Below are 14,946 nucleotides of genomic sequence, written 5' to 3' on the forward strand. Positions count from 1 at the left end.
CCAGGCTAGCCTTAACTTTCCACTGTCTTCTTGCCTTGTCTCCTGAGTGCTGGACTATAAATGTGCCATTGCACTCAGCTCCTGATCAGTTTTTTTTTGTTTTTTGTTTTTGTTTTTTTTTGAAGCAGGGTCTCACTGTTTAGCCCTGGCCTAAATTCATTATGTAGAGCAGGCTGGAATTCACAGAGACCCACCTGGCTCTGCCTCCCAAGTGCTCAGACTAAACGTGATGGGTTTTTAGTATGAAGTTTTGTTTGTTCTTTCCTGGCTCAGCCTCTGACACTTTGGGTGCGTGTTGGAGGATGAGGAGAGCTCTGAGCATCGTCCATGCCGTCCTCACCGCACACGCTTACTTAGGGACTCTTTCCCCAGAGCAGGAGAGTCACCCCTCTTTGTCTGCCTCAGCCTTTGGTCTCCCACACCACCCTCCACACAGAATCCAAATCGTCCACTGAACGCATTGCACACTTGCCCTGCCCTTTCTGTAGCCCCTCAACCCTGCTGGGCCTTTTCCCACGGGACTTTCTCGCCTGTCTATGGCTTATCTCTCTCTCTGGGAGCCTGTCCGTGTACGGCACCCCAGATGCTGGGCGAGCTCGAGGTGAAAAGCTGTGCTAGTCACTGTTGGAAAGTTGTGAGATTACATTTAGAGCCTTCGAGTGTCCACTCCATCTGGGTAAAAACTTTTGCCCTGCTTTTCTGCTTCCTCGTGACAGTGATGTCATTAAACACGTTTCTTCTGGGTACTGGTCAGCTTGCTGGGGAGCCGACCTGATGTCTCCATTGCAAGCGTGGCAGTGGGAATGTGTTCTGTGCCTGCAGGTTCACCCTGAGAACGAAGACTGGACCTGTTTCGAACAGTCTGCAAGCTTAGATATCAAATCCTTCTTTGGTTTTGAAAGTACAGTGGAAAAAATTGCCATGAAACAATATACCAGCAACATCAAAAAAGTGAGTGTCTTCCTTGGGATTTTATGGAAAGGGAGGTGGCAGTCTCAGAGAGAGTGACCACAGCCTGGTTGTCGTTAACTTACTGTTTACTTGTTGAGACAAGATTCCCATTGTTCACTCAGACTCCCAAGTATTAGGGTTACCAATATGTACCACTGCTCCCAGTGAGAATTGTTTTGGGGGTGGGTAGGTGACGGATGGGGATTGAACTCAGGGCCATGCATGTGCCAAGCCAGCATTCCTCCACAGAGCTATGTCCACAGCCCCCAGACTCTGGTTTGGGTGGTATCTTATAAGCTGGTGAGGGTGGGATGTCAGCCTGGTGGGCGTGTGCTTGTGTCATAGCTGTCTCGTCTCAAAGGGGAAAGAAATCATCGAATACTACCTGCGGCAGCTGGAGGAGGAAGGCATCACCTTTGTGCCCCGCTGGACCCCGCCCTCTCTGGGGCCCTCATCCGAAACGTCATCCAGCAAGAGTCAAGCCTCATCTTCAGCCGTCCTTGTCCCAGATGCTGCTGCCCTCAAGGAGGGGCTGAGTGGGGAGGGCCTCAGTAGCCCGGGCACTGCATCCGAGCCTGTGGTGGGCACCCCTGACGGTGAGCCTCTCTCCTCTCCATGGCTCTGGCCAGCTGGGTCTCCTCAGGACAGGTGACCTTGCACAGAAGAGAAAGTCCATCTGTGTCTGACCTTGTTTCCTGAGCCTCCCACTCACAGAACATACTCATTTTATTCATTGTGTTAAGTAGAAGTTATTTCTAGTTGTCCACTGATTGGGACCAGAAAATGTTTTCTGTGCGTTTTGATCGATGGCACATTCAGTGATGACAGTGACAGCTTTTTCATCACCTGGGTCCTGTGCTTCCTCTGTATAACTCCCACTCTTAGCACTAGTTTTACTACTTTAATGATGGCTGTCTTCAGGTTAGAAACCCCCAGTTCATATTTGGGTTTGCTGAGGCACAGAGCAGTTGAGTGACTTGTGAGTGGTCACACAGCATGTGAGTGGCAGGGCTGGGCCCCAGGGTTGTGGGCCCTGGGGTGTGTGTGCGGTTTTCTGTGTGCTCAGCACACGTTTTTAATCTTTACTTGCAAAAGTTTAGAAAACAGGAGAAAATGAGAAAACCACGCAGGACTAGCCTAGCACTGAGAAACACTGAGATAATGCTGTTCGTCTTTCCGTCATTCTGCTTGTCTTTGGACAGTCAGCTGGGGAAAGGGAGTTGGGGTGCTGCTCTTGAACTCGTGTGTCTGTTAAGTGATCAGCCTGTCCTGAGCAGTACTGAAATTACAGGTGGAGGAGGCTCGGAACCTGCCTGTGTTATCGGTGATCTCATCTTAAAGACCGCTTACTCATCTGTGGTTATCAGTGATGCCTCCCTAAAGACTGCTGGAGCTGCCCAGGACAGCCGCTGTGCCCCCCCGCCCCCGCCCCAGCTCCCCCTGCCACATGCCAGCCTCCCTGAGAGGAGGGCTCAGGGCTCTTGCTCCCTAGTAAATAATGCCATGCACCTTAAATTCCAGATAAACTAGATGCCGACTACATCAAAAGATACTTGGGTGACCTGACCCCCCCTCCAGGAGAGCTGCCTCATCAGACTGCGCCAGTGGCTCCAGGAAACGCACAAGGGCAAAGTGAGTGCACCCTCCCTCAGTCAGCGCTGCTGACGTGGCCTGGCCGCCTCTGCTCTCCTTTGAGGCTGTTGAGTAAAGCTCCCGGTCCTGTCACTGTGCCTGTTCCTCCCATCTGAGAGCCCACAGTGTCTGCTGTGACGCCAAATCCTCACGGCAGGTTTAACGTGCCGTCCACTCGCGAGTCACCGTGTGCCTGCGCTTCCCAGAGGAAGATGTAGTTTAGAAACCATGAAATGCTGATCAGCAGAACACAGTGTCTGTCCGTGTAGAGGAGCCGGAGGCCAGATGTGCTGGAGCATATTTTAAGTGTTGCCCTTAGCTACAAAGAAATCAGCTTTGTTGTGACGCTTTAATATGTGTGTGTCATTGTACTTTGTTATTCAGGAGGACGTCACCTCCCCCAGTCTCCCCCATCACAGTGGAGCTTTGGTTCTGAGATTGAGGGAGAACCTAGCCCAACAGGAGTGAGGTTTATGGAGAACAGGCTATTTGAAGTGTCTAGCCAGCGTGGACATTATCAGATAAAGGGAGCTGGCCATCATGTGTGGCTGGCCTGGTCCCTCACGCCTGGTGGCCTGATTTACAGCTGCACAGCGCCAGTCGTAAGGGAAGCAGCCACAGAGGAGCAGCTGCCCTGGACAGCTGTGTGGGATACTCCAGCTCCCGCAGTCCTCACAGCGCTGCCTGCCTGTGGGGAGTGTGAGAAGCCAGGCAGATAGCGCGTCTTGGCTGGGTGTGGTAAAGCAGGATTGCAACTCAGACCACTTGGTCCCGGCACCCACGGTCCTGTCCTCTCCCCCCTCCCACCCCTTCGTTTTCTCTGTAAAAGAAATGTAGGTAAGCTGTTAGAGTGACGGTTTGTTTCCATACATGTCTTTAAATATTTTGTTTATCTTTATGTGTGCGTTTTCCCTGCATATATATCTGTGTACCATGGCATGCAGTGTCTGTAGAGGCCAGAAGAGGGCATCACATTTTCTGGGACTGGAGTTAGAGATGGTTGTGAGCCGCCCTGTGAGAGCTGGGAATTGAACCTGGGTCCTCTGGAGGAGCAGCCCGTGCCCCCCTACCTGTTGAGCCATCTCCTCAGCCCTGCCCATGCCCCCCTCCACTTTCTTTTTTGAGAGAGTCTTGTTGTAACTTCAAACTTTAAAGAAGTTTTTTTTTTTAATTCTTGTTATGTTATGTTATGGGTGTTTTCCTCACGTGTGTGTCTGCATAGCATACTTAGCCACTGATCTGTCTCTCCAGCCCCAAATAGTAGGAAACTCGTGACCCTCTTGTGTCACCCATGAGAGTGCTTGGATCACGTGTGCCCTCCTTCCCACACCCCCAGCACCCACGCTCGTAATCAGTTCTGTGAAAGTGACTCTCTCAGGTGACTGCTGTCATTCCCTTGGCATTGCTTTGCCTCATGTGGCCAGGAAGGGCCATGAGAGGCTGTTGTTCCCCTCACTTCCTGGCCTCTGATGATCCCACTGCCCTCATTCATGAGTGTCTAGCCTTGAGGATGACTCCTGGCCCAGAGCAGGCTGGGAACACAGCCTCAGCCTTGTTCTTTATTCCGGCAAGCATCCCGTGGATGAGAGTGTTCCGGTGCTGTGACAGCAGCACCACCGTGTCCACACCAGCACCTGAAGTATTCTGTGTACAGAAAAGCCACCTTGCTACAGTTAACACAGAGGCCAGAGTGTAGGGCTGGGGCTGGGTGCTGAAGAAGTCTGTTTACAGCCTTTAGCTGAGGCAGAGGCAGAAGGGTCAGTGTGTCTGGTCTGCTTAGTGAGTTCCAGCCAGAGCTTCATCGTGAGACTGTGCCTCAAACAAACAGACAGATCAGCTTGCCTCCACTTGACCTTGCAGAGCCGAAAGCAGCGAAATTGGGATGGTTTAGCACAGTGGGGTGGGGGGCGGTGGGGTGACTTTTCTGGCAGCGTTTGGTGGTGCCAGGCGTGAGCCCCAGCCTCATCCATGCTAGAAAGTATTCCACCCCAGGCTGCAGTGGCATTGTGACCAATGCAGCTCACTGTTTGCAGTGGGTGGGTGTCTTAGTTAGGGCTTCTATTGCTATGAAGAGACACCACGACCACGGCATGTCTTCTAAAGGAAGACACTTAATGGGGTGGCTTACATTTTCAGAGGTTTAGTCCATTGTCATGATTCGACACGGCGTGCAGGCAGACATGTTGCTAGAGAAGGAGCTGAGCTGAGAATCTACACCTTTGATCCACAGGCAACAGGAAGTGATCTGTCTCACTGGGTGTGACTTGAGCATATGAGACCTCAAAGCCCACCCCCACAGTGACACTTCCTCCGACAAAGCCATGCCCCCGTAGTGCCACTCCCTGTGAGCCCATGGGGACAGTTACATTCAAACCACCACAGTAGCTTTGACTTTCTCCCCAGCGACTCCCACGTGGCTTAGCCCCCTTTCTTCTCCTAGATCCCAAAGGATGAGCACATTCTCCGGTTTCTGCGTGCCCGGGATTTTAATATTGACAAAGCCAGAGAGATCATGTGCCAGTCTCTAACTTGGCGGAAACAGCACCAGGTGGATTACATCCTGGACACCTGGACTCCACCCCAGGTCCTGCAGGATTATTATGCAGGAGGCTGGCATCACCATGACAAAGGTAGGGCGAGCCTGACATGGTCACAGCTCCGTGCTTACGTCAGACTGTAGGCATCCTGTCACATGATTGGCTGGCAGGTAGCGAGAAGCCCGTTCACACCCGAGCCTAGCCAGCCAGGCATTGGGAAGTGGTGCGAGTGCCATGCCCTCTGCTCTCAGAGAGTCTTGTTGGCCCCGGCAAACATCGCTCTTCACAGTACAGTTAGTAATAGCACAGTGCCGGCAGACAACAGTGACCACCACCTTTATAGTAGCCGAAAGCTGCCCGGCCCTGTCTCGTGCTGCAGACAGCGCACAAGACCTCGATGAGGGCCAAGGCACGGAAAAGGCAGCGCGGCCTTGTGGGTGATGCACCTCACCTCGCCATAGTGGCACCGTGGTCACGCAGCTGTGGCGGGGTTCCAGAAGATGCACCCTCCTCCCCTTGAGCATGTCCTTTCTGATCAACAGCTCCTAGAAAATCTTCTTAAATTTGTGAATGCAGTTCTCCAGATTAAGTGTAGCTATTAAGTTTTGCTTTTGTTTTTATCTTTTGAGACAAGGTCTTGTGTAGTCCAGGATAACCTTGAACTCTCTTAAATAGTTAATGAGCTTTAGTTCATCTATTGGTTTTGTTTTTAAAACTGTGTATAATTGAGGGTCATAATAACTTTTAGATTTCTGCTTGACACAAGGTCTCTTTATGTAACATAGGCTAGCCCTGAACCCAAGATCCTCCTGTCTTAGGATCCTGAATGCAGAGATACAGTACTATGCATTCTGATGCCCATGACTTTGTTAATTTTTACTGAAAATGCAATAAATCTTATTCTGCTTTGTGGCTCAACTCTTAAAGGTTAAGAAGTTTTGGTAGTAAGATTTTTGAAGCCGGGCGTTGGTGGCGCACGCCTTTAATCCCAGCACTTGGGAGGCAGAGGCAGGTGGATCTTTGTGAGTTCAAGGCCAGCCTGGTCTACAAGAGCTAGTTCCAGGACAGCCTCCAAAGCCACAGAGAAACCCTGTCTCGAAAAACCAAAAAAAAAAAAAAAAGATTTTTGACAAGACAGCTGTGGTGGCTCACACCTGTAATCCAGCATTTAAGCAGGCAGATATTTGTGGTGATATGTTGTTTATGATTTAATAAAGGTTGCCTGAAGTATCTGAATGCAAAGCCAGCCATATTAGTTAGCTATCAAAGCTGGGCGTGGTATCACACAACTTTAATCCCAGGACTCAGGAGACAGAGGTAGATTATGTAGTCCTGGCTGGCCTTGGACTCAGGGAGATCCATCTACCTTTTATTATTATTCGCATTATAGATATTGGAAGCCAGTCTGGACTACGCTGAGTTTCAGGACAGCCAGAGTTACAGTTGAGACCCTGTCTCAAAAGATTAAAACATGTATTTGTTTTACTAAATGTCAGGAGAGCCAGGTGTGGTGGTGAATGTTTGTAATCCCACCCCTGCAGAGGCAGAGGCAGAGAGTCAGGGTGCTCTCTGTGAGTTCAAGGTCAGCCTCATCTATGGAGCAAGTTCCAAGTCAGCCAGAGCTACGTAGTGAGACCCCGGGCTGCAGGCGTTGGTCCCCAGATGATAACTGACCCAGTGTGTTGAGGATGCTAATCTCAGTGCTGCCCCCTCCAGCATGGCCTGGGTCCAGGGCCCCAACTGTAGGGCTCATTCTGGCCCAAGGTCTTCTTTACTCTGGTGATGGTGACAGATTCTAGAGTGAGTTAGGTGACCTGTTCATTGGACCTCCAGGCCAGGGAGCCATCCATAGCATGTGCTGGCTGTGAGACTTACGGGTTTCCAGATGTGCATGACAGTAACTTTATAAAACATTTTTGCCATAAATTATTAAAATTAAAAAACTTCACGCCGGGCGGTGGTGGCACACGCCTTTAATCCCAGCACTCAGGTGGCAGAAGCAGGTGGATCTCTGTGAGCTCGAGACCATGCCTGGTCTACGGAGTGAGTTCCAGGACAGGCTCCAAAACAATACAGAGAAACCCTGTCTCAAAAAACCAAAAAACAAAACAAAACAAAAAAAAACTTCTCAGTATTCAGAAAGTATGTGGCTATGCTGATGTACCCGGTAGTAAAGACTGAACTTAGCACCCATGGTCACAGGTCAGGGACCCAGGCAGGCTGCACCCCAGCTGAGTTCCACTTGGCCTGGCCTAGTCCAGCAGTGTGAGCCCTGGGTCCCGTCAGCTGCTATCAGCTGACTTGTTGCCCCTGCCCGTGCCGTCCTCACACAGAAGGCAGTCTCCCTCTGCTCCTCAGACTAGGCCAGAGCTCCACGCTTATCCTGCTTATCTGGATCCCAAGGATGAAGAGCACAGGGGAGCATGCTTCCCGGGGGAGCCTTTCTGTGCTACGCAGGGGACAAGCACAAGGTCTCACAGGAGGGAGGGGCCCTCTGGCAGGGAGCTGCTCCTTAGCCCTTGTCAAGACTCTTAGAGGCATGTGGTGCTCACCACAGTTTCCTCCTCGCCTCCCTGCAGATGGGCGGCCACTGTATGTAATCAGGCTGGGGCAGATGGACACCAAAGGCTTGGTGCGAGCTCTTGGGGAGGAAGCCCTGCTACGATACGTAAGTGCCCTGGGGACCGACGGGACACGTGCTGGCCTCGCTTTGCTGCCAGCTGGACGGGGGCATCACAGCACTGGGACACGTGTGCACTGCTCTGCTCTTGGGGAGGCGCGCTTTGCAGGAGCCGCACAATGCAAGCCTCGGGAGACAGCTCCTGCCACCTATGTCAGAGCCGCCAACCGTGTCACACCTCTCGCCAGATCTGTTCTTGTTCACCCTTCCCTATTACAGGCTGGTGGCCTCTATCATAGACTGATTCCAGGCCACCCCTGTATCTCCCCAGAGAAGAATCTATTCTTGCAGTTTGAAAACAGTCGTATGTCTCCCAGTACTCAGAGCTCTTGCTTTGCTGTGTATTCTTTTAGGTGCCTGTGTCCCAAGCCACATGTGTTTATGCAGGCATGTGTGTACCCACGTGCACGCGCACACACTTGTTTCTCTGCCCAGGCGCTCTCCTGAGCCTCCCTCCCTGGCAGTTGTCCTAGCTGACATGGTGAGACCAGGGTGTGCTCACATTCCTTACCCCTCCTACTGTCCCGGATGAGCCTGCTCTGCAGACACCCCCACGTCAGTGCGCCTGCTCAGGTGCTCCCTCAGCTGTGCTCTCCTGTGGGTGCTGCCATTTAGTCTCTGCAAGTGAAATATTCTGTTGTCTTGTGGGGTGTGAGGGGTGCCCATGGCCGTTCATGCTGCCTTAACGCCCTCTGTTAAGTTCTATGTGACGTTTACCTTCTGGGCCTAACCCTGGCCCTCACCGTTTGCTCTGTTAAGTTCTATGTGACGTTTACTGTCTGGGCCTGACCCTGGCCCTCGCCGTTTGCTCCTCGCAGGTTCTTTCCATAAACGAAGAAGGCTTAAGGCGATGTGAAGAAAACACCAAAGTCTTCGGCCGGCCAATCAGGTTGGTGGGGCCTCGTCTCCCTTCACAGAAAGAACGGGAACTAAATACTCTCTGCAAGTGAAGTATTCTGTTGGCTTGTGGGGTGTGAGGGGTGACTATTTCCAACGTGTCCCAGAAGGTTGAAAAGCAAGTGATAAGGTCAGTTCCGGGGACAATGCCAGGGTTTCCTGTTTGTCACCCGGAGTTGCCAGGCTGCATGGTCCTAGGACTACAGGGGCCTTGCCTGTTGCTTTTTATGCCCTCAACCCAGTTCTTTTTCATGAACCAGCTTCTAGTTTCAGAACTCTTCTGAAAATGGGCAGAGAAAGCTTTGAAAGAAAAAAGTCTCACAAGGGAAAAGCCAGGCACAATGGCTCCCTCCTGTAACCTCAGCACTTGAGAAACGAGGCTGGAGGATCCAGAGTTCAGAGTCATCTTCAGCTCGTACAGTCGAGCGCCAGCCTGGACTGCATGTCAGTCCTGCCGGCCGGGGCGAGCAGGCGGCCTGCGGATATTGTAGCTGTTGCAGTTGACACTCTGTGTCACATGCCCAGTGTCTGCCCTGGTGACAGGGCCAGGGAGGCCGCACCTGACACCAGGCTTTCAGAGCGAGGGTCTCATTAGCTAGGCTGTCCCAGAACTCCTGGTCCTCCTGCCTCTGCTCCTGAGCACTGGGGTTCTAGCAGGCCGTGGGTTCGCTGTGGTCTCTCAGGACTGTGCCTTGTAGGTCAGGCTTTGTTCCAATCACGTTGCTAGTCTGTGTTTCATACATGCAGATATAACTAAGAGTCATATATTCAGGAATGGCTGTAGACGACTTTTATATCAGAAGGAGAAAATGAAATAGGACACCATTTGCCAAGTACCATCTGTTAAATAAAACACACCTTCGTGGTATCTGTAGCTCCTGGACCTGCCTGGTGGACCTTGAAGGACTGAACATGCGGCATCTGTGGAGACCTGGGGTCAAGGCCTTGTTGCGCATCATCGAGGTGGTGGAAGCCAACTACCCGGAGACGCTGGGCCGCCTCCTCATCCTCCGAGCCCCCAGGGTCTTCCCTGTCCTCTGGACACTGGTGGGTTTAGATGCTGCCTGTGGCCAGCTGCGCATGCTCAGTACATGCCTCCCGCAAAGCCTCAGCTAGGCAGGAGGAAGCAAATAGACACAGAATCAAATGAGAGGGGAACACACGGGACTCTCCTGAGGCCCCCCACCCCCGTGCTCTGCCAGTAGATGTCACAGAGTGCACGAAAGCTGCCACCCTGCCGCCTCACCCCCTCGTGGCGTCACAGTGCAGACTGACGGCCACAGCAGCAGAGGAAGTCACTGTTTTGTCTGATTACTTTCAGGTTAGTCCATTTATTGATGACAACACCAGAAGAAAATTCCTCATTTATGCAGGAAATGACTACCAGGGCCCTGGAGGCCTGCTGGATTACATCGATAAAGAGATAATTCCAGATTTCCTGAGTGGGGAGTGCATGGTATGTATTGGGCGAGCACCTGGGCCAGCGCCCAGCATTGGCTTGCACTGAAGGGTCTCTGAACTCACGGTTGGCTGCTGGCTCTGTTGAACTGGGCTGGGCCACCGAGGAGTAGTTGAAGACGCATTGTGTTGACACTCAGGAGGGTGTTACCAGACAGTGCCACAGACCCCTTTACTCACACAGCCTTCAGGGAAGCTGCGCACGTTTCTCTCAAAGCTACTTTTTTTTTTTTTTTTTTTTTTTTTTTTGGTTTTTCGAGACAGGGTTTCTCTGTATTGTTTTGGAGGCTGTCCTGGAACTCACTTTGTAGACCAGGCTGGCCTCGAACTCACAGAGATCCGCCTGCCTCTGCCTCCCGAGTGCTGGGATTAAAGGCGTGCACCACCAGCGCCTGGCTTCAAAGCTACGTTTTTAAACCCACCTCTGTGTGCGTGTGAGTGTGTGGCCAGGGTTTGGTCCCCACTGCGTTAATTGAAGCTGGGTCTTTGACTGGAAGCCAGGTCTCACTAACTAGGCCAGTCTGTGTAGCCAGCTTGCCCAGAATCTGTCTCTCCCGCCTCTCATGAAGCGAAGTACAGGCAGGCTGCTCGGCCCCCTTGGCATTTACAGAGGTGCTGGGGACCAAGACGCTGGTGCTCACGGTTGCACGACAGGCACCTCGTCATGGAGCTGTCTGTCTCCTCAGCTGTTAAAAACACTTGTACGATGTGGAGTCGACTCTGAAGGCTGTTTCTCCTTGACTTAAGTAAATCAATGTAATATTAGAGTGAGAGAGCAGAAGAACTTCTGCCTTTTAAGAAGTGAGGCGGAGGCCTCTGCAGGCAGACCTCGTGCGTGGCGCAGGGCTTTGATGCTGGAACATGGAGGCTTCCGCCCGGAAGCCTGATGTGGGGCTTAGGGAACAGTGCCCACAGATGTGTGACTGGCTCCATGGCGCACAGTAGGAATGGACGCAGCAGGGAGGCACGGTTCTTAGCTGACTTCTGGTGACACTTGACCTGATGCTGGTCCTCTGAGGTGTGCCCTGGGGTTATCTGCTTGTTGTAGCCAAAGAGCGGCGCTTTCAGTGTGCGTTTTCCAAATGGCTGGAGGAGTTTAGAAGATGGAGGAGTTGAGCTTCATTTCCATGGGGGAGACTGAAGGTGTCATCATAGTACAGAGAGCTTGTGAGTTTCAACCACAGTGATTACGAGAAGATTAAAGCATGGGTGAGGCTGTGGTGCCCGTGACAGCTGTCAAGGGAAAAACCTTCCCAGCAGTTAGGACCAGAATTGAGCTGGGGCAGAAGGCTCAACTCACAGAGTCAGTTACACCTGCTGTCAGTATATGCCGGTGCCGTGGTGTGCTCAGAGAGAATCTGAGGCCTGTGCTCAACCCTCCAGCGGCTCCTCGGGCTGGCTGTCGGGAGGCCATCCGTTGACTTCCTTGTGGACAGGGGTATTGAACTTTGGGCCAGGCTGGTGTCTGTCTGTTGTCTATTTGTTTATTTATTTTCCTTGAGGCACGGTCTCGTTATGTAGCCACTCTGGCCCTGAACTCATAGCCCTGCTGTCTCCCCACCCTTGGTGCTGGAGTGCAGGCTTCACCAGTAAGCCTGTGCCCACCAGCGTCTGTGACTGGGTGACAGCAGGGACATTTCCCACTGGTGCTGCAATCTTACTTTCTGTGGAGCCGCTTCCAGGCTGATAATCTCAGGACTGCTTAGATTTTATGCCCTTGAATGTGAGTTTGCTTTCTAAGTGGCCTTGGTCAGTTTTTGGCTGATTCGTTCATTGTTTGGCCATGGTTACACAGGACGCTTGCCATGCTCTGTCTTGTGTGATGCTGAGGCTGAACACAGAGCCTGGTGGTGTCAGGCGGGCTCTCTGCTGCCGCGCTGCGCCCAGAGCGAGCGACTGCGCTTCCTGTGGCTGTGGGGAATGAACTCTGCCTAACCAAATGTGTTTCCTTCACAGTGCGATACGAGATCTTTTAATTCTCATGTAAATTGTCTTGGTAATCGAGTTTGGTGCCTCATGGGTATTAGTGCGAATCTCCTGTGGTACATCAGTGTCAGCTTGTTCTCATTTATTCAGAGTAGAAACACTTGTATCTGAGTGGCCACACCAAGTCCTACAGAACATTTGATACCGTGTTCTCTGTTTCCTCAGCTGCTCCAGGAGGTTGGCGTGAGGGATGGGGGAGGGAGCTGCCTGGGCTCTTCACGGCTCTCACCGCCATGTTTGCCTTTCCTAGTGTGATGTGCCAGAGGGTGGCCTGGTCCCCAAGTCCCTGTACAGAACTGCAGAGGAGCTGGAGAACGAGGACCTGAAGCTCTGGACAGAGACCATCTACCAGTCCGCCAGCGTGTTCAAGGGAGCCCCACATGAGGTATCCGCACCCGCCTCTCCCTCCTACCCTGTGGCAGGCAGGGCTTCCCTTGGGGGCCCTGGCTCCTTTCTCTGGTCTTGGTTAGAGGTTTTGTTGACACTGAAGCAGAGCTACCTCTGGGCACGCTCCTGTTGGGCCACAAAGGCCCGGTGACTGCCCTTTCACTGGGGAGTCCGGACCCCGTGCAGAACAAGTGTCGCCTGAGAGGGCTCTTTCCAGCTCCTGGGTGAGGTTTTGCTCAGTAGTTTTTCTTAGTTGTTCTCTGGTCATTTGTGTTTCTTGCAGCCTTTGCTGGCTTTTGTCAGTCTGAGGGGGGCTGCCAGGAATGAGCAGTGAGCACATTTTCTTTCCTCTCTTGCCAACATGGGGTGCAGTAGCAGGGGTAGAAGCAACAGCTCCTGTTTGACGGGCCCTCTCCCTGCCCCTGTGGCGGGAGCATGGCTGGCTCACCCTTGCTTAGCATAGGGCAGGTGTTGTTGCTCGGTGTTCGTGGTGGGAGGCAGCACTTTATCCAGCATAGGCCCATCCGTCAGTGGAGCTGGCTCTGCTGAGGCTCTGCTGCGGCAACCCCCTGATGAGCTGCCTGCCGGTTGTCCTCGCTCGTGTGTCTTCCAGACAGCGGACCAATCGCTAGAGTCACGCTGAGGGCGAGCCTGGGGCTGTCCTGTGAACGAGCAGGCACAGACCCGGCGTGCCTCCCTCCCTCATGGTCCCATGCAGGGACCTGAGGTCTGTGACTGTCCCAAGAATTGTCTCTCTTCATTTCCTATGTGGTGGGCAGGCTGGGGTGGAGGGACCCTTCTTTGCTATTTATTAGGCGACTGTCGGTCTTGTCTTTGTCGCAAGGCTCAGGGGCTCACTGTGATTCCTAAGTCAGTGCCTGTCAGTGTTTTCTGCTTTGGGCTGTAAGGAAAGCAGACATCAAAGAGTGAAGGTGGACTTCAGAGTTCCTGTTGCCCCGGAAGCCTGGGCCCAGGTCTCTTGGTAGATCTGCCCTTGGGGAGCTCCTTTGATGCAGGGAAAGTGCTGCCCCTTCAGTGGCTCCGGCTGCTGTGAGAGGGGCCGTGTACCTTCAGAGGGTTGGGGCTGCGGACTGCACAGCTGCCTCTCCTGCTCTGCAGCACCACGCCCCCTCACAGACCTGCCTCTTCCCTCTGGGACACTTCAGATTGATGCAGGGGGTGGATTCCAGGCTTGGGATCGGCCCGCTGTCCCCTCGGCAGTCACCCCCAGGGCACGGCTGATCTCTCCACCCACTTGTTTGCCGTGGGCAGGCGTGAGGCCCGGCCAGCCTGCCCCCTGTGCCTCACTTCTGTAAGACCTGCCACTGCTCCCTGGCTTGAGACAGTCCCTGAACCCCATGTCCATGCTCAGGAGCGCTCCTGACCTGTGCGGGGAAGGTGAGGTGTGGGGCTCTAGAATCCACACAGAACTCGAGGTTTGCCTCGTTGGCGATGCCTAGTGAGAGTGGTGGGTAGATTGGTGGATGGGTATCTAGATGGTTGAGTGACCTGTGGCAAAGAGAACTGCCCCTTTGCCAGCTCACACGTCTGAGCCATAGAGAGTCCCTTCCTGCCCCGGCTGCGGCCAGGCCTCCTGCTGTGGATTGGTGGCTGATGGGGTCTTTTTCTCCAGATCCTTATTCAGATTGTGGATGCTGCCTCAGTGATCACCTGGGATTTTGACGTGTGCAAAGGGGACATCGTGTTTAATATTTACCACTCCAAGAGGTCTCCGCAGCCACCCAAAAAGGACTCCCTGGGGGCTCACAGCATCACTTCTCCAGGAGGGAACAACGTGCAGCTCATAGACAAAGTGTGGCAGCTGGGCCGCGACTACAGCATGGTGGAGTCGCCGCTGATCTGCAAAGAGGGGGAGAGTGTGCAGGTGAGCCCGCCCGCCCCCGCCCCGTGCTCAGGGGAAGGACACAGAGGAAGGAGCGGTGGCCTGAGGAAGGCCGGACACCAGCGCGGTAGATTTCCCCAGAAGTGCCAGGAGACAGGGAAGAAATACTTTGTAGGCACGCACCTGGGTTTAGTGACTTCACTGAGATGTGACCGGGCATGGCTTTGCCTCCAGAGGGAAAGACAGACAGAAAGCAGCGGGCACTGCCAGCTCTTGCTAGGAAACATGGCAGCTCTGTGTGTGAGCATTTGAAGCCGGCTCTCTCTGGCTCTTTAATCCAGATGGAAGAAGTCACTGAAACAAGTTGCCAGAGTACAGGAGAGGTGACAGGAGGGTGTCAGGTGTTCCTGACCTTGACGTCTCTGTCCAAGACACAGGCCCACCTGACGGCTACTGCCCTGCAAGCAACTGCTGTCTGGTGGCCTCAGGGGGCTGTAGGCTGCCTTCCCAGCACCTGGCGGAGGCCACACCCTCGTGCTGAGCGCTGCTTCCTGATGGCCAGCTCTCAGGACACG

General features: G+C 53.2%; 1 protein-coding gene across 1 annotated transcript in view; it reads left to right on the forward strand.

Moving 5' to 3' along the window:
* Positions 1–14,946, forward strand: part of Sec14l1 (SEC14 like lipid binding 1) — a 45,735-nt gene that overhangs the window by 24,339 nt on the left and 6,450 nt on the right. Inside the window, 11 exon segments of the mRNA XM_040750109.1 lie at positions 823–951; positions 1,313–1,547; positions 2,473–2,519; positions 2,521–2,583; positions 5,024–5,213; positions 7,700–7,788; positions 8,619–8,689; positions 9,573–9,744; positions 10,019–10,153; positions 12,392–12,526; positions 14,162–14,413. Of these exon segments, the coding sequence (XP_040606043.1) occupies positions 823–951; positions 1,313–1,547; positions 2,473–2,519; positions 2,521–2,583; positions 5,024–5,213; positions 7,700–7,788; positions 8,619–8,689; positions 9,573–9,744; positions 10,019–10,153; positions 12,392–12,526; positions 14,162–14,413 (1,518 nt within the window).

This window comes from Mesocricetus auratus, unplaced genomic scaffold, assembly GCF_017639785.1.
Source record: "Mesocricetus auratus isolate SY011 unplaced genomic scaffold, BCM_Maur_2.0 Super-Scaffold_100007, whole genome shotgun sequence".
Taxonomy (NCBI): Eukaryota; Metazoa; Chordata; class Mammalia; order Rodentia; family Cricetidae; genus Mesocricetus; species Mesocricetus auratus.